General features: G+C 40.7%; 1 protein-coding gene and 1 pseudogene across 2 annotated transcripts; both read left to right on the top strand.

Annotated features, from left to right (window-relative positions):
• PRPF3 (pre-mRNA processing factor 3) lies at positions 1 to 22906 on the top strand. The gene is made up of 16 exons (XM_084866116.1): positions 1 to 131; positions 3996 to 4185; positions 5041 to 5171; positions 7109 to 7255; positions 9284 to 9367; positions 9551 to 9771; positions 10424 to 10730; positions 11319 to 11485; positions 12522 to 12601; positions 14420 to 14563; positions 15339 to 15438; positions 15608 to 15721; positions 16922 to 17040; positions 17322 to 17405; positions 20234 to 20295; positions 22543 to 22906. Exons 2-16 carry the CDS (start codon positions 4041 to 4043, stop codon positions 22687 to 22689), a joined length of 2052 nt encoding a protein of 683 aa, XP_084722242.1. The 5' UTR covers positions 1 to 131; positions 3996 to 4040; the 3' UTR covers positions 22690 to 22906.
• Positions 2367 to 3352, top strand: LOC311612833 (large ribosomal subunit protein uL6-like; annotated as a pseudogene). The gene has a single exon. The product of its transcript is annotated as a large ribosomal subunit protein uL6-like (transcript).
• Positions 22907 to 27077: the final 4171 nt, after the last annotated feature.

Genomic DNA, 27077 nt, shown 5'->3' with positions numbered 1-27077 from the left:
CCCGTCACGTGGTGGAGGACCGCGGCGTGGAGGCCCCGGCGGTGGTAGCGACGGCAGAACGTCGGGCAGTCGGAGGGTTTCCGGTTCCGGTGTAACGTTCGGGCTCCGTCTCAGGGGCTGAAGTTTGTGAGGTGAGTAGTGGCCCCGGGCCCAGAGGGGTTGTCCCCCCGCCCCAGTCCGAGCGCCGGGGGCCCGGGCTCAGTCCGAGAGGAGGAACGAAGCGGGAAGGTTCCGAGGGAAGGCAGCTGAGAGAAGAGCCGGGCTGTGCGGGAGAACGGGCTAGAATGGGATTGTTGGGGGAAAGGGCGGGGGCGGGAAGGAGACGGGCTGGGGAGACTAGCTCAGGAATAAGGGGTGTGGGCAGAACCAGCTGGGACGGGGACCGACGGGAGGGACGGAGGGAGAAGGATGGGGCTGGGGGTTGGGGTCGGGCGGGTGACGGGTTGTAGTGAAGAAGAGCCAGGCGTAAGGGAAGCCTTCAGAAGCCTGGATTCTGCTACCTGCTCATTCAGACATCATTCCGCCTTCCTCTCCTTCCTCCTCATAGCAAACACCCCGCCCCGCCCCACTAGGTTATTCCACATTTGATGAGTGTCAAAGCTAGCGACTGTTTGAAACTTGTGATTGTTGCCCACTGCCTGTTCAGTTTGCACATTATCCTTCATGGTCTTGAATACACCTGTTAGTAGAGCGCTTGGGCATACCTTTCGTCCCATAGAGCGGTAGCTCATTTACTGCTTTGGATGTTCAAATTGCTTGTGATTCACCTTTACTGGAATATAAAACTCTTAAGGCTAGAATTCTTCTCGGGTTTGTTCACTATTACATATATCCTCAGCACCCAGTATATTGCTTGGCACAACACGTATTTATTGAGTGGATTAAGCACAATGTAGGCATGGCAGTTGTCTTCATTTGCTTTTTTGTTTGTTTGTTTTATAAGGTGAGTAAACTGAGGTTCAAGAGGAGTCACTTGCCGAAAGGCTGCTAAACAGTAGAGCTTGGTGTTGCAACTGTTCATTGTGAGCTCTTTCTTCACTTCGATATCTGAATATGCTGCTTTTGAGCAGTACACACTTAATGCGTAGAGATTGATAGGTTATACTGCTATTTCATGATGGGTGAATAGAGAACTTTAATGTGTCACTGAGGCATAAAACTCTTTTCACTCCTACTTTCATGACTTTCATCTACTAGCTGCTTATGGTTATACCAAAATTAAATACACTGTTTAGCAACAGATCTTAAAGAGGACAAACCTGCCAAGAATGTAGAAGTTAATCAGACTGTCTTTTAGGAGAAAAGATACCTTAACACATCTTGAAAGATTTGACTCCTAGGTTAGACCTTGATATGTTGCACTGCTGGGAGGTTAGTTTGGAAATTGAGGTCAGTGCAGTAATTGACTTTTAGGCATTATGGAGAAAATCAGGGAAATAAGATGTTCTCTATGCTTATGAGTTTATTTTAACATATCTTTTAATTTTTAGAGAGAGAGTGGGAGGGAGAGGGAGATAGAAACATCAGTGAGAAGAATCACTGATCAGCTCTCTCCTGCACTGGGGATTAAACCTGCAGCCGGGGCCTCTGTCCTGACCAGGAATGGAAACCTGACCTCCTGGCTCATAGGTCAATGCTCAACCACTGAGCCACACTGGCCAGGCTCATGAGGAGTTTTCAGTTGAGATTTAGGTAGGAGATGATAATGTAAACATGAGTAATATTTAAGAATTATACCAGCTTACATTAAGTAACAAGGATTTGTTGTAGAGTGTCCTTTATGATACTGTTGTCTCTATCTAAGCTAAAAAATAGAATAAAGGTTAAAAGGCAAAGAGCTAGAATGTCCAAATGAGGGTATTTTTTTCTGAGCTGAGGGATTTACTCAGATCAAGTCAACTGACAGAGACCTGTAGAACAAGCATGTCAAACTCAAAGGCTAACACAGGCCAAATAAACAAGGTTTAAGTTTATGTGAGCAGAAAAAAAAGAAAAAAGAAAAATTTAAAAAAAGCTTCAACTTTCATAGAAATGTAGATTTATTTCAATAGAGACATGCTGATACAAAAGGCTGAAATAAACAAGTCATCGTTAACATAAAATAATAGAACATTTTAATAAAAATTAATATTCTCATGAACATTAACTTACCAGACACTGAATAACTGCACAAATTAATAAGTGTAACACAAATAAACCTATTTTTCTTGTTCTCTGAAAGTAAAATATTTCCTGTTGCGCACACAAACAAGTCAGTACAAGACTAATGATGTGGCAATCAGCTGCTAAAATATTCACTGCTAGTATTAGTGGAGAGAAATGGTGCACCTGCACATAAGGCGCATAGGGAAATGAATGCAACTCGATGATAGTAATCAGTCATTAGTGAATGTAGTTCTTTGTTAATAATGATGTATAACAGTATTGTAAAATTTAAGTTATGAAATTTTTATTAAAAAGTTTCTTACATACTGTTTGTTATATTGGCTGGGACACAAAAATAATTGTGGACCACATGCAGCCCGAGGGCCGAGAGTTTGACATGCTTGCTGTAGGGCATGAGAGAAAATTATCTGGGTATAGAATTCTCACTGGGATGAATATGAGTTCAAAGAAATGGGACCAGCTCTTTGCTGCATCTACTGTGAGGATGAAGACCATTCTCAGCAATCAGACTGTGGGCATCCCAGAAAATGTGGACATTGCCCTGAAGGGACGCACAGTTATTGTGAAGGGCCCCAGAGGCACCGTTTGGAGGGACTTCAACCACATCAATGTAGAGCTCAGTCTTCTTGGAAAGGAAAAAAAAAGAGGCTCTGGGTTGACAAATGGTGGGGAAATAGAAAGGAGCTGGCCACAGTTCATACTAGCTGCAGTCATGTACAGAACATGATCAAGGGTGTTACTGGGCTTCCATTACAAGATGTGTATGCATCACTTCCCCATCTTGTTATTCAGGAGAATGGTTCTCTTGTTGAAATTAGAAATTTCTTGGGTGAAAAATACGTCCACAGAGTTTGGATGAGGTCAGGCATTGCTTTTTCAGTATCTCGAGTCCAAAAAGATGAGTTGATTCTTGAAGGAAATGACATTGAACTTGTATCAAATTCAGCTGCTTTAATTCAGCAAGCCACAACAGTTAAAAATAAGGATGTCAGAAAAATTTTGGATGGTACTTTAAGTTTTTGAAAAAGGAACACTTCAACAGGCTGATGAATAAGATCTAAGTTGTCCAACTATAGAAACACCTGAGATGCTGAAGGATTTGTCACACTTGTTTGTGAAATTATAAAAATGTACAATAAAAAAGGAAAAAAGAAATGTGACCAAATAGTCTTAATGATTATGAGCTTTAATATAGGATAAACTGACCTGGACAAGCCCTCCCTTACTTGCAACCCTTAAAAGATAGGTAACCTATAGGTTAAGAAATGCTTGTTTAGAAGTAGAAAAAATAAACTCTGGGTGGGCTTTTTCAGTCTTGTTTTCATGTTATTAAAACAAGTCCTTGTTGATATGACAGGTTCGAAAAAGAAGCTAGAACTATTGATTGATTGATTGATTTTTCTGAGAGAGGGGAAGCACGAGAGAGAAACATCGATCAACTGCCTCCTGCATACACCCAAGTGGGGATCAAGCCCACAACCCAGGCATGTGCCTTGATCAGAAATTGAAATGGCAACCTTTCCGTGTCAGGAGGACACCCAACCAACTGAACCATACCAGCCAGAGCTAAAACTCATTTCTCAGACTAGATAATTCCCAGGGTTGTTTTATTTAGTCCACAAATTTCATTGTCCCACTGATACTGAGTTAGGGTTAAAAATCAAACAGGATGTAGCTCTTTCTGCTATGAAGTATGCGTTTTAGGTAAGGTATTTGGCTTGGAATGAAGTGGAGAAACTGCCTAAGCATAATGATGTACTAACCATTGCCTGAAATCAGTTTGGTCTTTTCTTATCCTCTAACTTAAGTCTTTCCTGATTTCTTTTTAGGTGCAATATAGAACTTCGTTTGAGCTATCCTCCTTTTCCTGAAAAATGGCACTGTCTAAGAGGGAGCTGGACGAGCTAAAACCATGGGTAGAGAAGACAGTGAAGAGGGTCCTGGGTTTCTCAGAGCCCACAGTGGTCACAGCAGCACTGAACTGTGTGGGGAAGGGCATGGACAAGAAGAAAGCAGCTGGTATGTACTTTCTGACTCTTCTGACTTACCATGAGAGGGCCCCAAAGACTGCTTTGAACTTTCCCAAAAGGATCGGGCTACATTTTTTTTCTTGCATTATAATGAAAATACCTCAAATAACTGGTTTTGCTTTTTCTCTTATTTATTTATTTTTAATATATTTTATTGATTTTTTTACAGAGAGGAAGAGAGAGGGATAGAGAGTTAGAAACATCGATGAGAGAGAATCATCGATCAGCTGCCTCTTGCACACCCCCTACTGAGGATGTGCCTGCAACCAAGGTACATGCCCTTGACCAGAATCGAACCCGGGACTTTTCAGTCCGCAAGCCAATGCTCTATCCACTGAGCCAAACCGGTTTTGGCATTTTTCTCTTATTTTTTATTTTTATGACATTTTGAATCTCATACTGACTTCCCTTGACCACTCTCCTGAGTTACCTAAGTTAAATTTACTTAGGAAATATGTTAAAGTGAGGTGGATACATTGATTCAAGTTGACATCTAAATATATAGAAGTTGTTATGAAAAAGTTGAGGGAGGTAGATTTTGTTAATGATCTCTACTATTTGGGGAAGAGTTAGGGAGATTTTTTTCATCCCAAAGTTTGATGCTCAACTTAAGTAGCTTACTCTGTCTATGCTACTTTCTACTCTAAAGAATTATAACAGTAATTTTACCTCACAGGGCTAAGTTACCCGGTGTAAGAGGATTTATGGGAATCCTACAAAGAACTGGAAATATTTTCCTCCCCCTAGATAAATTTCCAGTGTTGGTGTCTGTTATATGCCTAGTATTACACTAAAGTAAGTACTCTTACCTTTTCAACCCTGCCACCTCTTTTTTTCCTTTCAGATCATCTGAAACCTTTTCTTGATGATTCTACTCTCCGATTTGTGGACAAACTGTTTGAGGCTGTAGAGGAAGGCCGAAGCTCTAGACATTCCAAGTCTAGCAGTGACAGGAGCAGAAAACGAGAGCTAAAGGTAGGTTACAGTTAACTATCTGATGAACTTGGGAGTATTTTGAATGGTAACAAAGTTGCTGAGCTTACGTGGGTCGTGTAATAGATATCCACTATTCTAATAGATATCCACTATTAGAACACCTATATTCAAGAGAGGTACTTACTTAGACCTTAAAGTGGAGGGAGTGAACTTGAATTATCACATCTTATGGTAATGAAATACCTAAGTTCATGAGTTGAAAAATATTCCAAGGAAACAATTGATAAATTTGTCCTATTTTCATATACAGTTAAGGATTTTGGTTCTCATGTTTCTCTGTTTCTTTCTCCTCCTCCCCCCACCTCTACCACTACCTAAAAATTGATTGATCTAAGATTTTATGTTTCGATTTGCTTGATGCCTAATAGATTGCTTCAGAATGTGATTCCACTGCTACTGAGTGTAGACCTCTTTGTTGCTCCTTTTTAGAGGTTTCTCTGCAGTGGACCTAACAATAGTTACTATTTGTCTGGAGAGCCTGCCATTTTTCTATATAGCTTCTTACTGGCCATCTGGCCCCATGAGTAGAGTGCTTAATGGGACCATCATTACTCCCTTACCTACTTCACTTTTTATTCTGTGATTGCTGATTGGTCATGGCCTCTTTGAATATTTGCAGTATCAAGTAGCTGATCTCTACATATCTTTGCTCTCTGTCTCTATCTTTAAAGAAAATCTTTCTGTGACTTCTATCAAACCTTCCAAAGTGCTTTTGATACTTTGGCTATCTTACTGCTTTTCCTGAGGCACAAAGGGAAAATAAGCAATGACTGCTTGGTCCCTGGCCAGGCTGTGGAGCTAAGAGAAACAAACATTCGTGCACTCTGTGTTTAGGGCATTGGAGGGTGATCAGCGGAATGAGAGCTAGTCCTTGCCTTAAAGGAATTTTCTATTTAAGGGTTGAGGGTTGGGGGAGCAAACTAAATAATCACAAATTATAAAGTATGAGTAGCAATTTCATGTAAATTTTAGGGTTGACTGTAGAATTTTATGCTAAAAGGGGAATGCTTGATATACAGTATACACATATATGTAGAGTGAACATTAGTTATGACAGGGCATGATGCTGTTAAAGTGCTTAGGTGGGATTCTTGAAGAAGGTATCTAGATAGCCTTGGGATAAGGGTCCTTTTTTGGTCCATTCACGTCCCAACCCCACACTATATATTATGGGAGAGTCCTTTTTCTTGAACTGTAGGAGTTCCAGGAAGCGCTCACCCCTGGCCGAGGATATGTCCTTGCAAAACACGAGCCCTCCTAGTGAAGAGGGGATGTCACCCAAAGCCTACCACCGGTGTGTACATTTGCTTTTTCCCATTGTCCCTTCCAGTTGGCCATTCTTGGTCCTGTTAAATTCACCTTGTAAGTTAGTCATCAATGAGTTCCCATTGTTTGATAAGAACAAAGTGTTACTGGGGAGTACTGAAGAAGAAAGAGAAAGCCCCTGTCCTGGAAGAGCTTAGATTCTAGTTGGGAGAAAGAACTAACATTGAAAGATGTAACACTTGGCAAGAAGAATGTAATTTTACATAGTATAAACCAAACTATTACGTGCTAAGAGGAGGTGAAACAACAGTTTGATCAGTAGGGATGAGATTATTAATGAGGAAAACTTGCTGGGAGAGGTGAGTTTTAGGCAGGATTTGGAACAGGGGTTGTGGAAAAGTTGAGGGAGATCATTACACATATGGGCAGTAGCATTTGCAAAGACCTTGAGAGGAGCATGTTGATAAGGACACGGGATGACATTTGCTTGACTGGATTGGGTGAATGATGAAGTTGGGTGAGATGGTCCATTTGGTGGAGGGTCTAGAAGACTCTGGGAAATGCCACAAAATGTCGATAGGAACTAGGATGATTCTTCTCTTCTCCCATGGGCAGGGAAACAACTCTTCTTTCATCTTGGGTTCCCTTAGGAAGTGTTTGGTGATGACTCTGAGATCTCCAAGGAATCATCAGGAGTAAAGAAGCGACGGATACCCCGTTTTGAGGAGGTAGAAGAGGAGCCAGAAGTGATCCCTGGGCCTCCTTCAGAGAGCCCTGGCATGCTGACTAAGCTCCAGGTTTGTATTAAGAAATGGAAAGAGCCCTAACCGGTTTGGCTCAGTGGATAGAGCATTGGCCTGCGGACTGAAAGGTCCCAGGTTTGATTCCGGTCAAGAGCATGTATCTTGGTTGAGGGCACATCCCTAGAAGGGGGTGTACAGGAGGCAGCTGATCCATGTTTCTTTCTCTCTCATCAATGTTTCTAACTCTCTATCCCTTTCCCTTCCTCTCTGTAAAATATCAATAAAATATATATATATTTTTAAAATGGAAACACCCCTGGCCTGTTTGCTCAGTGGTTAGAGCGTCAGCCAGAGAACCAAAGTCTTGGTTTGATTCCCGGGCAAGGGCATGTACCTCGGTTGCAGCTTCAGTACCTGGCCCCAGTCTGGGCTCCTGTGGGAGGCAACCAATCAATATGTCTCTCTCACATTGATGTGTTTTTTTGTTTTGTTTTGTTTTTTTGTCTCTCCCCCGCCTTTCCACTTTCTCTAAAAATCAATTGGCTAGGTGGGGACGAGACAGGGGGTTGGGGAGGCGGGTGAGAATGTCCTTGGGTAAGGATTAACAACAAAAAATTTTAAAAATAGTTTTATTTTTTTATTTTACAGAGAGGAGGAAGGGAGAGAGATTGAGAGCTAGAAACGACGATGAGAGAGAAACATCGACCAGCTGCCTCTTGAACACCCCCCATTGGGGATGTGCCCGCAACCAATGTACATGCCCCTGATCAGAATTGAACCTGGGACCTTTCAGTCCGCAGACCGAAGTTCTACCACTGCGCCAAACCGGTTTTGGCTAAAAATAAATTTTTAAAAATATCATGGAGCATCCTGGCCAGATAGCTCAATTGGTTAGAAAGTTGTTCCAATACTCCAAGGTTGCAGGTTTGATCTCCTGTCAGGACACATAATAAGAAGCAACTGATGAATGCATAAATAAGTGGAACAACAAGTCAGTTTCTCTCTCTTCCCCCCTCCCCAGTCCCCTCATTCCACCCTTCCTTCTCTCTCTGAATATAAATCAATAAAATTCTATATACACACACAAATATATACATATACATATACACATACACACATACACTTATACATACACACACACACACACACACACACACACATATATATATATATATGTATGTATGTATGTATGTATGTATGTATCTTGAGCCCCTTGACACCAGTTCTCTTGGAAAATTTAAGAAGAGTTTATTTTTATTTTTTTATTTTTTAGTTTTTAAAAAAATATATTTTATTCATTTTCAACAGAGAGAAAGGGAGAGAGATAGAGAGCTAGAAACATCGATGAGAGAGAAACATCGACCAGCTGCCTCCTGCACACCCCCCACCGGGGATGTGCCTGCAACCAAGGTACATGCCCTTGACCGGAATCGAACCCGGGACCTTTCAGTCCGCAGACCGACGCTCTACCACTGAGCCAAACCGGCCTCGGCAAGAAGAGTTTATTTGATTGTATCCTCAAGGAGTTTACAGAGACTACGAAGCAGGTCTTTGTATTGTCATCTCTGGTTACCCAAACAAATAATTCAGGGACCATTAACATGATTAAAAAACAAAACAAAACCTAATGATTTCTATTCTAGGAGTAGAAGTTCTGTTATGAGTTTTGCATATGTTATTTAAATGCTCACAATAGCTTTGGTAAGGTAGATGCTACTGTTTTATCCCTTTTAGCCACTTGGAGGTTTAGGGATTAAATACGATGTCCAAGGTCACACAGCGTTAAGTAACAGAGTTAAGATTCAAACTCATGTTTCTCTGACTCCAAAGTCTTAGTCATCAAGCTGTGTTATTACCTAACATACCAGTCCTGCCTTGGGAAGATACGTTGAAAAATTCTAGTGCTTAGCTATGTAGGTTCATCTTCACTAAATTTTCTATCCTATGATACAGGCAGAATGTGATGTCATTCAAAAAATGTTTAGCCTCTAGACCTGAAAGCCCTTTGGATTTAGGAGCCTGTATGGGAGAAATAAAAGAGACATTAACAGCTTTTCAACTCTCCCCTATTCCCGAGAGCAGATCAAACAGATGATGGAGGCAGCAACACGACAAATCGAGGAGAGGAAAAAACAACTGAGTTTCATCAGCCCCCCTACACCTCAGGTATTATATCCAGATTACTCTGAAAAAAGTAATTTCTTGTCATCCATTCAAATGAGTCTAGAAGTGACTGCATGTTTCATTCCAGTCTACCACTGTGTGTGTGTTTGTGCGCACGCCTGCGCGCACGTACCTACCTGCCTGCCTAATCCATCTAATTCTGACTTCTTTTTACCCATCTCACAGCCAAAGACTCCTTCTTCCTCCCAACCAGAGCGACTTCCAATTGGCAACACTATTCAGCCCTCCCAGGCTGCCACTTTCATGAATGATGCCATTGAGAAGGCAAGGAAAGCAGCTGAACTACAAGCCCGTATCCAAGCCCAGCTGGCACTGAAACCTGGGCTCATTGGCAATGCCAATATGGTGGGCCTGGCCAATCTTCATGCCATGGGCATTGCTCCCCCGTGAGTATCTATTTCATGGATTCCTTCATTCTGAAGCTTGAGAAGCAATAAATGTCTTTGCATGTTATTAATCCTCTTCTTCAAAGGAACCTAAATTATTTCTCACAGTTAAATATTTCTTAATAAACTCAGTAAATACCAGTTGAATTTATTCTTTTGGCTTCCCTGTTGCAGAGTTTATAATATTTCTATAATTGGTAGGACTAAGGTTAAGATTATTCATCTAATATTGAAGCTAGAAATAGAATCAGATCTCCTGGTTCCTAACTCAGCTCTATCCAATAAACCACATTAGGTGAGACCATATCTGAGAGTTCTCTATAACTGGGGAAAGATGATAAACGTCATCTTTAGCATCTACGATTGGTATGGCATCCCTTACTAACCGAAGAATTCAGGAGTAAAGAAAGATAGGATTGCAAATTCATATCAATGTAATCTATCAGTTTGTTTAATCTGATTATACTTTATAGTCAAATAAATTACTTGAAAAAGTCAATCAAAATATTATTACTCACCTATGGGTTTATGTTCCCTAGAATTGGGTAACCTGGTTGTATTTATTAGGTTTTGATTTGTTTTATTTTTTGTTTGTTTTTTGTTTGCCTTACTGTTCCATATGCAATTTATTTCTTTGTGGGCTATTTTTCAGGAAGGTTGAATTAAAAGATCAAACTAAACCTACACCACTCATTCTCGATGAGCAAGGTCGCACTGTAGATGCAACAGGCAAGGAGATTGAGCTGACACACCGAATGCCTACTCTAAAGGCCAATATTCGTGCGGTGAAGAGGGAACAATTCAAACAACAGCTTAAAGAAAAGCCATCAGAAGACTTGGAATCCAATACCTTTTTTGATCCCCGAGTTTCAATTGCCCCTTCCCAGCGGCAGAGACGCACTTTTAAATTCCATGACAAGGGCAAATTTGAGAAGATTGCCCAGCGGTTACGGACAAAGGTATCTGGATAAGAATATAACCTAGAATTTCCAAAAAGTTAGAAAGGCGACAAAGGACATTGAATAGAGTCTTAAAATACTGTCACCTCATTTCTCTGTGTTTTAGGCAATTAGACTTGATTTTTAGCTGATTTGTCTTCTTAATTACATTCTATTTAGGTGGAAATAAAATTGAGTTGAAAATTCTCCACATCCAAATAACAGGGAGACAATTCAGAAAACCATTTGGGTGATTGAGGAAAGCTATCCTGGTGTTAAAATTTGCTGCAGACAATCTGCACACTTGGAGAGTTGAATTGACTGTATATTCAATGACTTTTGCCTTGTTTTTATCTTCTCAGACGAGGTTTTCATAACATTCAATTTCTGCACATCTGCTGCAGGCACACATTGGGTAAAAGAGTAATGATGAGGGTGAGATGTATTAAGTAAAAGATAAAATAAAGCAGGACAGCTCTTTTTCCTAAGCTTTCAGAAATTATGAACTAGTTACATCAAGTATAAAGAGTTTAACAGGGAAGTATTTTAAAACTTGGGATTCTACCACTCCATGTTTTATCTTCCTTTCTCGGTTTATCTTGTCCTTAGGCTCAACTGGAAAAGCTGCAGGCAGAGATCTCACAAGCAGCTCGAAAAACAGGCATCCATACTTCAACGAGGCTGGCTCTCATTGCTCCTAAGAAGGAGTTAAGGGAAGGAGATATTCCTGAAATTGAGTGGTGGGATTCTTATATCATCCCCAATGGCTTCGACCTGTGAGTTTGTTAGTTCCTTTTAATAAGACTGTAGTTTTAATGGGAGAGATGACTCTTATGCATTAAGTAAATATTTAAAATACAAGAGAAATAGGTAACTGTATACAAGCTCATATACTTGTAAAGAATATGTTATATGAGTTATTTTTGTGTGTGTGTTTTTGTTAATGTAGGAGAAATGGGCACAATCAATCTAAAAGAGCAGATCTATAAATTATTTGCTTTTGTTATATATTGCTACTTGTTTTTAGCATATTTATTTCTTATATTTTTGTTGCTTATAATAGATCCAGTTCTAGAGTAGAGCAAGGATTCTTAGTTGACGGGAGAGAGAATGGTAAATAAAGCATAGAGGAACATTTGGAAAATGGAAAAGGGAGCCAAATATATATTATAGTAACAGGATGATTTGACTGGATGGGGGGCACACAATGCTATATGCAAATTGTGTGTTATGGAGATACACACTTGAAACCTATAGAATCTTATTAACCAGTGTCGCCCCAATAAATTTAAGGGAACAATTCAAGCAACGGCTTAAAGAAAAGCCATCAGAAGACATGGAATGCAATATCTTTTTTGACCCCTGAGTTTCAATTGCCCCTTCCCAGCGGCAGAGACATGCTGGGAAATAAAATTTGGAGAGCATTAATAAAAATGGAGAGCATTAATTATATCTGCTTCATCATCCTGATTCATGGCTTTAGGAGACTGTATTTCAGCCTTTCCTTACCCTTTACTTGTCCACCAATTACTGTTACTAATGAGAGTATGTGGTATCTATCAGGGTGTTAGAGTAGAAAAAAGGTCGAGAATAACTGGTATGGAGAGTGCATCAAACCTTAGTGGAACCCAGTTTTCTCATCATGAAAATTATGTGTAATGTAATTACATATTATATAGATATGCAAATGCTAAAAAGTGCTTGAGTGCATTATAGAGAGTGGGATTTTTAATTGTGTTTCTGAAAAAAACTCCCCCTCTCGGAATCATCTCTACCCACATATCCTGTTTTCCCTTCTTCCTCCAATTTTAGTACAGAGCAAAATCCCAAGAGGGAAGATTATTTTGGAATCACAAATCTTGTTGAACACCCAGCCCAGCTCAACCCTCCAGGTAATATATAGGTTTCTCAGTCAAGACTAAAGAAGTACTAACCAATAGAACTTTATGCTTTATGTGATAATGGACATGTTCTCTATCTGTATTGTCTGTATAGTAGCCACTGTCCACATGTGACTGTTGAGCACTTGAAAACTGAGTTGCACTAAAGTAACTAAGAGATTGAATTTTTAATTTTATTCTGTTTTAATTAGTTTACATTTAAATGGCACATGTGGCTAGTAGCTACAGTATTACTGCAGCTTTAGAGCACTGAGGCCTAATCTAAAGAGAACCTTACTGATGTATAATACAAGTTGGGCTTTTGCCATAGTGTTGACTCCCAACTCCAGTCTTGTACAGCAACTCTAAATTCCTGACCTTCAATTTTTGTCTTTAGCCTTTCTTTTTATCATTATTGTAGCAAAGGTTTTATTAGCTCAGCCCTGGCCAGTTTCTCAGTGGTTAGAGCATCAGCCCCTGGACCGCAGAGTTGTGGATTCCATTCCCAATCAAGGGCACATACCTGGATTATAGGTTTGATCCCAGGCCCCAGTGGGGGCATGTGTGGGAGGCTACCAATTGTGCAGGAGGCCACCAATCAATATGTCTCCTTCACATTGATGTTTCCTTTTCTTTCTCCCTCCCTCCCTCCTCTATTCCTTCCCTTCCCTTTCTCCCTTCCTCCTTCCACTGCTGTAAAAGTCAATGGAAAAAATATCCTCAAGTGAGGATTAACAACAAAAAAAGTTATCCTATATAATAAAGAGCTAATATGCTAATTAGACCAAACAGTAGAATGACCATCCGGATGACCTTCCAGACAAAGCTGGGGCTGCGAGGGTCAGCCGGGGCTGTAAGGGCAGGCCGAGGCAGCCAGGGCTGTGAAGACAGCCTCTTGCATGAATTTTGTGCATCAGGCCTCTAGTGTGGATTATAAAAGACTTTAATGTTTTCACCAGGTTAGAGATGAACAGAAGAGATAATACCTCAGTCAGTAAATTTGCCTGTCAGTATCTCTAGTAAATTCAGAAAAAAAGATTGAGCTCTAAAACAAGATATAATATTGAATTTTATTTTATCAAAATCTACTCTACTTAGCTGTCATCAATGTGAATCATTAGAAAAATGTGTGTGTGGGGGGCATTGTTTTAAAAAGTTATTTAAACCTGATTCGGGGATCCAGATGATTTTTTTCCAGTCCCTATAACTCTAAAATTATAAGTTTTATCATCTTGGGCAGTGGTTTTCAAATTGTATTACATAGAAACATTGAGGTTCATCAGGTGGTATCCAAATGGGATTCTAGATACCCCCCACCTACTCAAAATCCTCAAGCAGGGACCAGAGTAGCTCTAATTTTGTTTTCTCTATTTGCTGCATTTCAGTTGCTAAAGGGTTCAATTGCTTTAAAAAAAAAAAAAAAAAATCATGTTAGAACACTATGCTGTTAAGAATGCTCTTAAAAAATATAACCTTACTACCTAAAAGTAACCAAAACAATTAAAGGTTCTGATTTGTTTGTTGTTTTTGTTTATAATCTTTACCTAAGGACATTTTTCCATTGATTTTTAGAGAGTGGAAGGGAGGGGGAGAGACAGAGAGAAACTTTGATGTGTCTCTCACATCGATTGGTTGCCTCCCGCATGCATACTGACTGCAACCTAGGTAAATGCCCTTGACTGGAGTTAAACCCTTCAGTCTACGTGCCAATGTTCTATCCACTGACCCAAACCATCTAGGGGTAAACTAAAGATTCTTTTAATGTGATTGATATAACACCTATGTTCCTCTAACATGCTTATTGCTTTAGTAAATTCATTTCTCTAACAGTCGACAACGACACACCAGTTACTCTGGGAGTATATCTTACAAAGAAGGAACAGAAGAAACTTCGAAGGCAAACAAGGAGGGAAGCACAGAAGGAGCTACAAGAGAAAGTCAGGCTGGGCCTGATGCCTCCTCCGGAACCCAAAGGTACATCTTTGAAAAGCAGGGATGAAAGGGTGGCAATGTTGATCTCTGCAATTCCAGAGGAACTTTAGCATCTCTCTGTATTCTGTTTCTGAGAATCATTTATTGGCTCTTCTTTCTTTTCCAAAATTTCTGTCATCTTTCCTTATTTAAATAGAGCACTGTTATGTATAGGATCTTTCACTAAATGCTGTTATCAGAGTGAAATTACCAAAGAAATTAAGTTCCCAAAGTGAAAGAGAGTTAATGGGGGATAAATGGTGATGGAAGGAGACTTAACTAGACTTTGGATGATGAGTGCACAATACAGTGTGCAGATAATGTATTGTAGAATTGTACACTTGAAACCTATGTAATTTTAAAAAATATTTTATGGATTTCAGAGAAGAAGGGAGAGAGGGACAGTGAGACAGAAACTGGCTGGGTAGCTCAGTTGGTAGAGTGTTGTCCTGATAAGCCAAGGTTTCGGGTTCGATTCCCTGTAAGTTTCTTTAAAAATAAAATAGTAATAAATAAAAATAATAATTACATTTAAAAAAATTAAATTCCTTACCTTTTATAAATTTAATGTATGTCAACTATGTAGATTAACTGTGTGAACATCCACAAATACTGAGTTAATTGTATGGTCTTTTCAAGGTAAAAGTTCCTAGAAGAAGTTAGTTTTCAGCAGATTTGAAATATGTAAACAATATGAGTTGGTAGAGAAGAAAGGATAGGTTATCTCAGCTGGAGAAGTGATTTGGGAGATTGATTTCTGTCCTCTTTTTCATTGCAGTGAGAATTTCTAATTTGATGCGAGTATTAGGAACAGAAGCTGTTCAAGACCCCACGAAGGTAGAAGCCCATGTCAGAGCTCAGATGGCAAAAAGACAGAAGTAAGTGCCATGGGAGTGGGGGGAAACCCAGGGCAAGTATTTTCCCCAGCATTCTGGGGGACCCACATTGAAGGGAGGGGAGAGTCCTCCGTTGCTCTCTCTCTCCCTCAGCCCTGCCTCTGATCTTCAATGCCTTTCTCACTTGTGGATGTCCTTCCTGTCACGACAGAGCGCATGAAGAGGCCAACGCTGCCCGGAAACTTACAGCAGAACAGAGAAAGGTCAAGAAAATTAAAAAGCTTAAAGAAGACATTTCTCAGGGGGTACACATATCTGTATATAGGTAGGTGTTCAAACTGGCAGCCTTTCCCAGAACATTTTCTAAGTCCTTGAGGCAGAATCACTGTAGTCCAAAAGCATACCTAACTAACATCAGCCCCTACTCTCCTTAAATGACCTAAGTGTAAAGAGGAGTTAGTAAATATTTTACAATGGTGAGGGTTAAAGGCTTACTCTTCTTTCTTTTTAAATATATTTTATAGCTTTTTTTTTTTTTTTTACAGAGAGAAAGAGAGAGAGGTAGAGAGTTAGAAACATCAATCAGCTGCCTCCTGCACACCCCCTACTGGGGATGTGCCCACAACCAAGGTACATGCCCTTAACCAGAACTGAACCTGGGACCCTTCAGTCCGCAGGCCGATGCTCTAGCCACTGAGCCAAACCGGTTTCGGCTAAAGGCTTACTCTTCTATGTCTGAGGCTTCTTAGTGAACCAGTAATAGTTCTGAAGAATGAATGAATGCGTATATTTGTTCAGGCCAAGATGTGAACTAAAGATCATCTATGATTTTTGAAGCATAAAATATCCTATTTCTCCAGGAAGCATTAAAAGTTTCTTCAGTAATTATATCCTGATGTATTGCAGTAACCTTTTACCGGTGTTCCCACTCCAAAATGCAATTTATATAGTGTAAATATTTTTTAACTTTGTGTTGATTTAATGTTTTTATTCTCTTATGTTGAGTACCTGTGTGTCTTCTATTTTTTAAATGTAGTAACTAGTTCTTTATTATAAAAGTGATACATTTATTAACAGTAGTGAATCTTTGTTAAGATTAGAAAAAAGATTCTAACAATACAGAAAGGCACTTAAGGGGAAGTCTCCTTGCTGTTCTCTATCCCGTAGGACCACTCACTATAGCTCATTGATATTAACAGTTTTTCAGGTGTCCTAGAAACTTTTTATGGATAGCATTGTAACTACATCCTAAGCATCTAGAGTAAATTTGATTACCTGTTATTTGTTTTAAGGTGGAGTGCTAGACTTTGGAGAAGTGTGAAACAGTAGAAATATATCTAAACTCATCATCTCTACCTTTTAGGCATTAGTATATTTGCTTTTAGGCATTAGTATATTTGCTTACTCCAAAGACCTTCGTTTTTAGACAGAAAATCATTTTGGATTCATCTTTTTTATTTGCCATTCCATTCAGGCAGCTACCGAAGCTAAAATGAAAGCCATAACTAAACTTTCCCTTCTCCAGAGTTCGAAATTTGAGCAACCCAGCCAAGAAGTTCAAGATTGAGGCCAATGCTGGGCAGCTGTACCTGACAGGGGTGGTGGTACTGCACAAGGATGTCAACGTGGTAGTAGTGGAAGGGGGTGAGTCTGAAAAAATTGAGGGAGGTTGTCCCCAGGCAACCCTATGCCTTGAAGTGATTAGCGTGGTGGGAGAAAGGAGAAAAAGATACTATTTTAAAACCATACCTGGCTATGATATCCTGGGCCTCTGCTTCGTGTTTATTGGAGTAAAAGGACCTAAGATATGGTTCCTGGGATTGCTTCAGCTACCATATTAATGTCAGCATTGAATGAGCTCAAAGGTTATTTTCTACCCCACCGCCTTCCACAATTCTGGCAAAGTTCTCCTTTTCTGTTTCCAGGCCCCAAATCCCAGAAGAAATTTAAGCGTCTTATGCTGCATCGGATAAAGTGGGATGAACAGACATCCAACACAAAAGGAGATGGTGAATGGGGGTTAGAGGGAATTAAGTGGGAGGTGGGCTGGTATTGTGTCCATTCATCAAGTCTCCTGAAATTCTTGCTAATACTGGATAATGTTCAGGAATTTTAGAAAGGCCCATTTGGACTATGAATATGCTAGACACTCATACAGTATTTATGGCATGGTCATGTGCATGAGTGTTAGTTATTCTACCTGTCCATTAAGCCTTTTTACCTCTTTCTACCAGTTTCCCTGTCATGTGTGCATTGTCTATATTACCCTTTTTCTTTAAATCCTCATGTGAGGATTTTTTTTGAAAAATATTTTATTGATTTTAGAGAGGAAGGGAGAGAGAGATAGAAACATCAATGATGAGTCTATGGCCATACCACCCTGAACGCGCCCGATCTCGTCTGATCTCGGAAGCTAAGCAGGGTCGGGCCTGGTTAGTACTTGGATGGGAGAAACATCAATGATGAGAGAAAATCATCAATCGGCTGCCTCCTGCACGCCCCCTACTGGGGATCAAGCCCGCAACCCAGGTATGTGCCCCTGGCCAGAATCGAACCTGGGACCCTTCAGTCCACAGGCAGACGCTCTGTCCATTGAGCCAAACCAGCCAGGGCCTCACCTAAGGATTTATTATTGATTTTATAGAGAGGAAGAAACATCCATTGGTTGCTCCTGTTTGAGACTGAACCAACATTTAGGCATGTGCCCTGACTAGAAGTCAAACCCACAACCTTTTGGTGTGTGGGACCATGCTCAACTGACTGAGCCACTCAGCCAGGGCTTTTTTTAAATTTTTTTTTTTTTTTTTTTTTAAGAGGGGGGAGAAAAGCGAGAGGGAGGAAGAGAGAGAAACATTGATTTCTTGTTCCATTTATTTATGCATTCATTGGTTGATTTTTGTATGTGCCCTGACTAGGGATCAAACCTGTAACCTTGAATGATGCTCTAACCTACTAAGCTGCCCAGCCAGGGCCTTATCTGTGTGTGTGTGTTTTTTTTTGTTTGTTTGTTTTGGTTTTTTTGTGTGTGTGTTTTTAATTTGAGAGAGAAACATCAATGTGAAAGAAATATTCAATCAATATTTCTGATCAGTTGCCTTTCTTACATGCCCTAACCAGGAATTGAACTTGGAACTTTTTGGTATATGGGACAATGCTCCAACCAACTGAGCCACCCAGCTATGGCTGTATTTTTTTTTTTTTTAATATATTTTTTATTGATTTTATACAGAGAGGAAGGGAGAGGGATAGAGAGTTAGAAACATCGATCAGCTGCCTCCTACACACCCGCTACTGGGGATGTGCCCACAACCAAGGTACATGCCCTTGACTGGAATCGAACCTAGGACCTTTCAGTCCGCAGGCTGATGCTCTATCCACTGAGCAAACCAGTTTTGGCATGTATTATTATTATTTTTTTATATCTTTTTTTTTTTAATTAATTTTGTACAGAGAGGAAGGGAGAGAGATAGAGAGCTAGAAACATCGATGAGAGAGAGTCATCGATCAGCTGCCCCCTGCATACCCCCCACTGGGGATGTGCCCGCAACGAAGGTACATGCCCTTGACCGGAATCGAACCCGGGTCCCTTCAGTCCCCAAGCCGACGCTCTATCCACTGAGCCAAACCAGTTTCGGCTGGCATGTATTATTTTTTGATAAAAAATTTTTAAGGGGTTGAAGGTAAAAAAACACACAAAAGATTTTCAGATTAAATTAACTTCCTGCTTTAAGAAAATGTACTTTTCATTTATTTGCTCAATTTTATCTTATTAAATATATTATCAAATATTTGAAATCCTCCTGGCCACCATTCTTCCATCAGTATTCAGTATTTTCTTTGAAAACTTCTGTTGGCATTTAACATATACTGGGAGCCTTATTTTTATTTTTATTTTTTTTTTTTACTTAATTTTACCTAATATTTTGGTCTTAAAGTATTTTTTATCCTTACAAACATTTTTAAAAAATATATTTTTATTGGTTTTACAGAAGGAGTGGGAGAGAGAGAGAAACATCAATAATGAGAGCCAAAGCCTGTTTGGCTCAGTGGATAGAGCGTTGGCCTGCAGACTGAAAGGTCCCAGGTTCGATTCCGGTCAAGGGCATGTTCCTTGGTTGCGGGCACATCCCCAGTGGGGGGGTGTGCGGGAGGCAGCTGGTCGATGTTTCTCTCTCATCGATGTTTTTACTTCTCTCTCTCTCTCTCTTTCTATAAAAAAAAGAAAAAAAGAAAAAAAAGAAACATCAATAATGAGAGAAAATCATGGTTCTGCTGCCTCCTACACAGCCCCTATTGGGGACTGAGCCTGCAACCTGGCATGTGCCCTGACTGGGAATTGAACCATGACCTGCTGATTCATAGGTCGATTCTCAATCATTGAGCCATGGTGGCGGGGCACAAAGTATATTTTTTACTATAATTTACCTATATTTTGTTTTGTGTTCCTATTTTCATTTGATATATCTGCCCTCCTCCTCCATTAGACTAAAACCTCCTTGAGAATGGACTCTTATGTTGGCATATGAAGCCTGGCTCTCAAAGTGCTCATATCAAGTTTTTATTTTTAATGGTTTTATTTATCTACTTATTCCCAGTATCTGGCACAACTCTTGACACATAGTAGGTGCTCAATAAATGTTTGTTGAATTAACAAATTTTCCTGCCTATTTAAAGCTTTCAGTCTAATTTGGGGTAAAGAGAAACAGAAGATATTTTATCTCAACTCATGATTGACAACATTTAAAATAATTTGGGTAGATTTGAACATTGTGTAGAGCCTAAATTTTGGTCTCTAGTTTATATCTAGAGAAAGATTTAGCTATATTGTCTTTTCCAGATGATGAGGAATCCGATGAGGAAGCTGTGAAGAAAACCAACAAATGTGTACTAGTCTGGGAGGTAGGTGATTCCTCATTAATCACTGAAGTAGAATAATTCTGATTGTTTATACTATTCAAATGAAGTGATGGACTGGTAAAACTAAACAATGACTAATCCCTTAAGCCAGGGGTCCTCAAACTTTTTAAAGTGGGGGCCAGATCACGGTCCCTCAGAGAGCTGGAGGGCCGGACTATATGAACTAATTCCTACTGTAACACCTCGGCTGCGCTCACTGCCCAAAAAACCTGGCGGGCAGGATCAGACTCCTCTGCGGGCCGCATGTGGCCCGAGGGCCGTAGTTTGAAGACCCCTGCAAGCCTTAAGTAATTTGTGGTTTCTTGCTTTTAGGAGGCGTGAGGGGGAGGGAATTTATTATTAAATGTTTGGCAGCAAATTCTTCCTCATTAGATTTCAGTTAAATTAAAGAGCATGTTAGTATCTGCCATCTGGAAAAAGAATATGGAAAACTGGTGGCAAGATCACAAATTCTTGATTGAGCTATTTCATAGTCATAGATGAGGCCTGTAAAGAGGGAAATTAATTGTTGGATTTTTCTTTGTCTGGATATAGTAAGAGAAATACTAAACTTAATATAAAGTTGGGAATCTGGGCAGTACTACTTATTAACTGTGCAAATGGGCGAGGCATGTTTAACATCCAATACTCTTGTTTTGTCTATAAAATGTAAATATAATTTTCCCTCCCTTTTGTCAGGTTTTTTTTTTGTTTGGTAAACTAATTAGATTATTGTGTAATTGTACTTTGTACAGTGTAATGAAATCACTCTTCAAATGGAACTTTCTTATGATTATATAATTTTTTCATTCCTGAAATCTTAATGAAGTAGTATTCCGAAGAATGAATGAATGAATGAATGAATGGATATGCTTGTTCAGACCAATTTGTGAAGTAAGCATTGTTCTCCCTTTTTGAAGCATAAAATACCCGATTTCTCTAGGAAACATTGAAAGTTTTTTTTCTCAGTAGCTATCTGTGTCCTGATATAGTACAATAATCCTTTTATTCCCACTCCAGCATACACTTTATACATTGTAAATATTTTTACCTTTGCGATTATTGTTTTCATTTTGTTTTTCTGTATTGAGTTCATGTGTACCTTCTATTTTTTATTTTATTTTTATTTTTTAATATATTTTTATTGATTTCAAAGAAGAAGGGAGAGGGAGAGAAAGCTGGAAACATCAACCACTAGAGAGAATCATTGATTGGCTGCCTCCTGCATGCCCCACAATGGGGATCAAGCCTGCAATCTGGCATGTGCCCTTGACTGGAATTAAACTTGGGACCCTTCTGTCTGCAGGCCAACACTCTATCCACTGAGCTGTTGCAATTTTTAAAATGTGCTCATGTTTAGTAACTAGTTCATTATAAAAGTAATGTTCTATAAAAGCAGTGAATGCTTACTAAAATAAATTCTAACAACAAAGAAAAGCATTTACTGAAATAGTTCTCTTTTGATTCCCTGATTCTTTAAGACCACTCTTATAGGCAATTGTTTTTTTATGTATACTTCTTTCTTGTTTTTTGTTTTTGTCTCATAAGTCCCCACCTGCATATTTAATATCCCAGCCTCTTCATCTCTTCCATTTATCTAATGTCCTCCGGAATTATATCTCAGGTTCAAAAACAAGCCAATTTCTGCTCTAGCCTCCTTATTGGAGTCTGATCCCTGGAAGCCTCTTGAGGTAGCACTTTATGGCTGTTGTAGCTGCTGGTGCCTTTTTTGAGAAGGCGCTTCCACCTAGTATCTCTTTCTATTGCAGTTCTGGAGGTCGTCCCCCTGGCTCCCATTTCCCTCTCCCCCTTGTCCCTGTATTCTTCGTCACTGCGCCCCAAAGCCTCCTTGTACACAGGGTCTCACTAAGTCTTGTGAAAAGAGTCTTTTCAGCCTCTGGTTCTCTAACACCTTTCTCCTGAAAAGACCAAATTTAGTCTTTGAGGCCTGGTGGGAGACAAGTTCACCCATCTCACCATCCATAGTCCTTCCAGTCTTGCTCTTCCACCCAGGCACCAGAGCACAGAACTCCTCTTTTTTCACTCAGTAAAAAAAGACCAACAAAGCCTTATGCGTAAATTCATGAAAACTCATGCAACATCCAAGGAGGTGGAGATTAGAATTCCTTTTTACCATAAAATCATATTCAGCTAAGCACATTGCTACACAAGTGTTACTAGGTTTTATAAAAGAATATCTGATTTAAACTAGAAATTGCAGTGTCATTCCATATTTTGTCTCTTTCTCAGGGTACAGCCAAAGACCGGAGCTTTGGGGATATGAAGTTCAAACAGTGCCCTACAGAGAACATGGCCCGGGAGCATTTCAAAAAGCATGGGGCTGAACACTACTGGGACCTTGCGCTAAGTGAATCTGTGTTGGAGTCTGCTGACTGAGACTACTGCAAGCCCTTGCCTCCACCCTCTTGCCTATGTCTCTTCAGTCCTCTCCCTTATTTTACTTCCCAGCCCAGCCCATTTGTGTGTGTGTGATCGCAGAACTGTGCCCAGCTGACATCGGGACAAAGGGAGAACACATTGCTCTCTTCCCTGTCGGCCTGGTGCTGCCCTTTACTGCCCTTATGTGTATATGATTAAAGAGTTATTTTTAAAATTTGTATGATTTTTTTCATACACTCATAGGTGTTGATTGGAGTTTGGCTCTTCAGGTGATCTTTTCTCCAGACTCCTAGCAATTGCTTCGAAAAAAGAAAATTTTATCCTTGAAGCTTTAGGTTGTGGATTCGATTTCTGGTCAGAGATATATCTCCACAACAGTTCTGTCTAGAACCTCACTTCCTGGGCAACCTCATCCATCTCATCATTTTAAGATCATCTATATATTGAAAAATTTTAAATTGATATTTTCTACCTAGACCTCTCATGAATTTCATACTTACATATTTAATGTCATTTATGTCTGATACCTCAAACTCAAGATGTCCATACCTGAAATCCTGATTCCTACTCGTTTTTCATATGACTGCTCCTTTCCCTTTTTCCTCCCCTGGTTCATGTGAGAAAATGGCCACTTCATTCTTCTAGTTCATACATATTTTCTCTAAGTTCATTCAGTTCTTTATTGGTTGTCTGGGCCCTATAGCTGCCCTTCAGCTTAGGTCTTCCTGAGCTGCACACAAAGACCTATCACCTACTGGGACCAAGAAGGTAACACGGAGGTGGTGGTCCTTGTCCCAGTATACACACCGCACCCTTTGGGGCTTATGTTCTAAGACTTCTAGGAGTACAAACCTACATCTTCAAGATTTATAGCTCATTATTCTCCCCTTGACTAGCATGAACTTCAAACTCATTTGCAGTGTTCTTCGATTCCAGCATTTGCCCTGAAAGCTCTTCTGTTTTTGTTTCTCTCTAGTGGGCCTATGACTACCCCCGCTTTTCCCCTCCAGGGCCTGTGGCTTCTCCTCCATCATTTCCTTATCTGGATTATTCCAACAGCCTCCTTAACTAAATGTTTATGAAGTCTTGTTTTTTTAATCCTCACCCAAGGAGTGCAGATATTTTTTCCATTGATTCTTAGAGAGAGGAATGGAAGATTCATTTGGGATGAAGAGAGAAAGAAACATCATTGTGAGAGAAATACGTTGATTGGTTGCCTCACCCATTTGCCCCCACTGAGGGCAGGGATCAGGGAACGAACCTGCAACTCAAGCACTTGCCCTTGACCTGGGATTGAACCCATGAGCATCTGGTGCACAGGCAGACACTCTAACCATTGAGCCATGCTGACCAGGGCTCTGAGATCTATTTTCTTTTTCTTCTGAAGTCTATTTTTAACAGCAACCAATGTGATTTTTTTTTTTTTTTTTTTTTGGAGGGTGGGAGGGGGATAGATAGAGAAACATCGACATGAGAGAGACACATCAATTGGTTGCCTCCTGCTCTTGCTCCATCCAGGGCCCAGGCCAGGGAGGAGCTTGCAATTGAGGTACATGCCCTTGACTGGAATTGAACCCAGGACCCTTCAGTGGCAGGCTGCTCTATCCACTGAGCCAAATCGGCTAGGGCCCAACAGTGACCTCTTAGACCACTACCACTTATCCCTTCTCCTACCCTTTTCTAGCCTTCTTGTTCTTTCTCTAATATGTCAAGACATTCCTATTTTAGTGCCTCTGCACTTGCTGTTCTTTCTGCCCTCCCCCCATATCTGCTTTGTTATCTTGTTCTCAATGTTCATATTTACAAGGAGAAAATTATGAGGTAACCTAAATTAAACTCCAGGAGGCCAGAGGGTGGAAGGAAGAGACAATCAGAGGTTAAGCAGTTAACATCAGTAGTGCAAAACTAACAAAAGACTGCTTGCACTCAGTGTATTTGGGACTTATTAACTTCCAGGTGACTATTTCCAGATTATCTAAAAAGAGAGAACAGCTAGTTTGACCAATTTCTTACCTTCCCCTCCCCAATTTTGAACCCTAGGAGTGTCTGCTTCTTGTTTACACATGAGTTTTACAGATTCTTATGGACTGCTGCTCCTATCCCAGCTTCACCTCCCATACATATCCTTCTTAAATAACATAAACTATTTAAGAAGGATATGTATCCTACTCCCCCTACTTCCTGTACTGTATAATGCTTGCATACCTGGCCAGTGTGGGCCAGTTGATTGGAGTGTTGTCCCATACACTTTGGATTTGATTTCCAGTCACGGTACATACCTAGGTTGCAGGTTTCATGCCTGGTCGGGTGCCTATGGGAAGGCAACTGATTGATGTTTCTCTCACATCGATGTTTTTCTCTTTCTCCCTTCCTCTCTAAAATTAATAAGCATGTCCTCAGGTAAGGATAAAAAAAAAAATGCTTGCAAAACCAAAGGACATTAGACATGTTTTTCTTACATGGTGGTGGTGGTTAGGCTCACACCCCAAGAATTAGTCTTCTTTTTTGTGGCAATGGCCTAATCAACCTTTTATTTTAAAGACTTTCAGTTGTGAAAGTTAAAATATTTGTTTAACAAGAGCAAGGGTCACTTCCTTCCTGACTCATCAAACCACCATTCCTGTGCCCTACAGGATCACTCATTCTATACCCTCTGCCTCTCTTTACCTGCTTCATACTTCTTAGAACTTCTTACTACCCCCTGATACATATTTGCTTGTGGTATCCTGACATTAAGCCCCAGAGGGAAGGAATTTTTGTCTGTTTTGCTGTTACTCTCTAACATCTAGAATTATTCATTCCACATGTTCAACAACTTTTTGTTGAATTAATGAATACTAGATATGAGTTTGACAAAATAGGTTCCCTGCATCAAGAAACCTAAGTCTACTAGGGAGACATAAAATAATTAAAATATAATAATTGTGTTTGTTCAGTAGGACACAGAAGCCTCCAAATCTGCTCAGAGGACTTACATGGCAGATGAGATAGAATGGTTAATCTAGGTGGTGCTAATCAATGTACTAGTTATCCAAGGCTCCTGTAAATTATAATGTACTATGCAATTGTGAGGTTGTCTTAACTGACCAAGGTGAGATAAGTTAACCTTTCCTGGTCTTGAAAATTTTACGGGGAGCCTGGCCCACGTGGCTCAATGGTTGAGCATAGATCTATATAACCAGAAGGTCACAGCTCGCCCTGACCAGTTTGGCTCAGTGGATAGAGTGTTGACCTGCAGACTGAAGGGTCCCAGCTTCAATTCCAGTCAAGGGCATGTACCTTGGTTGCGGGCACATCCCCATGTTTCTAACTTCCTATCCCTTTCTTCCCTTCCTCTCTGTAAAAAAATCAAAAAATATATATATTTTAAAAAAGGTCACAGCTCATTCCTGGTGAAGATGCCTGGGTTGCCAATTCCATCCCCACTGTGGGACATGCAGGAAGAAGCCGATCATGATTCTCTTTCATCATTGATGTTTTTTTCTTTCTCCTCTCTGAAATCAAGTTTTAAAGAAAATCCTCACCAGAGGGTGATTTCTCAGAGAGGGGGAAGATAGAGGGAAAGTCAAATATCGTGTCAGTTGGTTGCCTCCTGTAGGGACCGTGACCAGGACCCCTGTGGGGGATGGGTCTGCAACCAAGGTCCATGCCCTTGACACCAATGCAACAGGGGACCCTCTATCCACTGAGTCAAACGGGCTAGGGCTGAAATCAATTTTAAAAAAAAATTTACCGGGAAATTTTCATTTACTTCATTTATTTCCTCTTCCTATAATTCATATAGTCAAATGGCTATGAAGGTATGGTCCAAGGGGAATGTAAAGGATTGCTTGGTCTGGGAGTCTGCCTATAGAATGGCTCGCTGAAGCTGGCGCATGCGCATCATTAAGGCACTGCAAGATGGCTGCCAGCCACTTTGTGGAGCGTCAGTTCCCTGAGGAGTTAGTGCCCCCGCGGCTGCAGCCGCCAGAAAGTAACAGTGGCCGTCAAGTGGTGGGCGTTTCCGGCCCTGTTTTGTGAGCCGGGTAGCCTCGAGAGAGCGAGATCTCACCAGGGAGGAAAAGGCAGGGCGAGGCGGAGCGGGGCGGGGAAGCCCCCTCCCCCAACCTCCCGGTTACACCAACTCGCTACTCCCCTCCCCGTTTCATCCTCCCAGCCCGCTACACGCCGGGGGGCTGCGCACGCGCAGAAGTAATAGACGCGCCTCCGCGGCGCTACGGTCCTGCGGACTCCTGCGCGCGCTTCTCGTGCTCCCGCCTTGATTGGTCAGATTGCCCCGCCATCACGGCCTCCCTCTGCTTTCTAGGCTGAGAAGGAAGAGAGGGGGCGGGACCAAGCGGGCGCGTGCGCGATACTGTTGCCGTCCCTTGGCTATTGCGTTGCAA

This window comes from Pipistrellus hanaki (assembly GCF_964339955.1).
Source record: "Pipistrellus hanaki genome assembly, chromosome: 18".
NCBI classification, from domain to species: Eukaryota; Metazoa; Chordata; class Mammalia; order Chiroptera; family Vespertilionidae; genus Pipistrellus; species Pipistrellus hanaki.
This window is presented reverse-complemented; position numbering and strand designations above follow the sequence as displayed.

Coding starts and splice junctions, on each gene's coding strand:
- PRPF3 (XM_084866116.1), top strand. CDS start 4,041: ATGGCACTGTCTAAGAGGGAGCTGGACGAGCTAAAACCATGGGTAGAG. Junction 12,602..14,419: donor AGCCCAGCTCAACCCTCCAG/GTAATATATAGG, acceptor TTTCTCTAACAG/TCGACAACGACACACCAGTT. Junction 14,564..15,338: donor GCCTCCTCCGGAACCCAAAG/GTACATCTTTGA, acceptor TTTTCATTGCAG/TGAGAATTTCTAATTTGATG.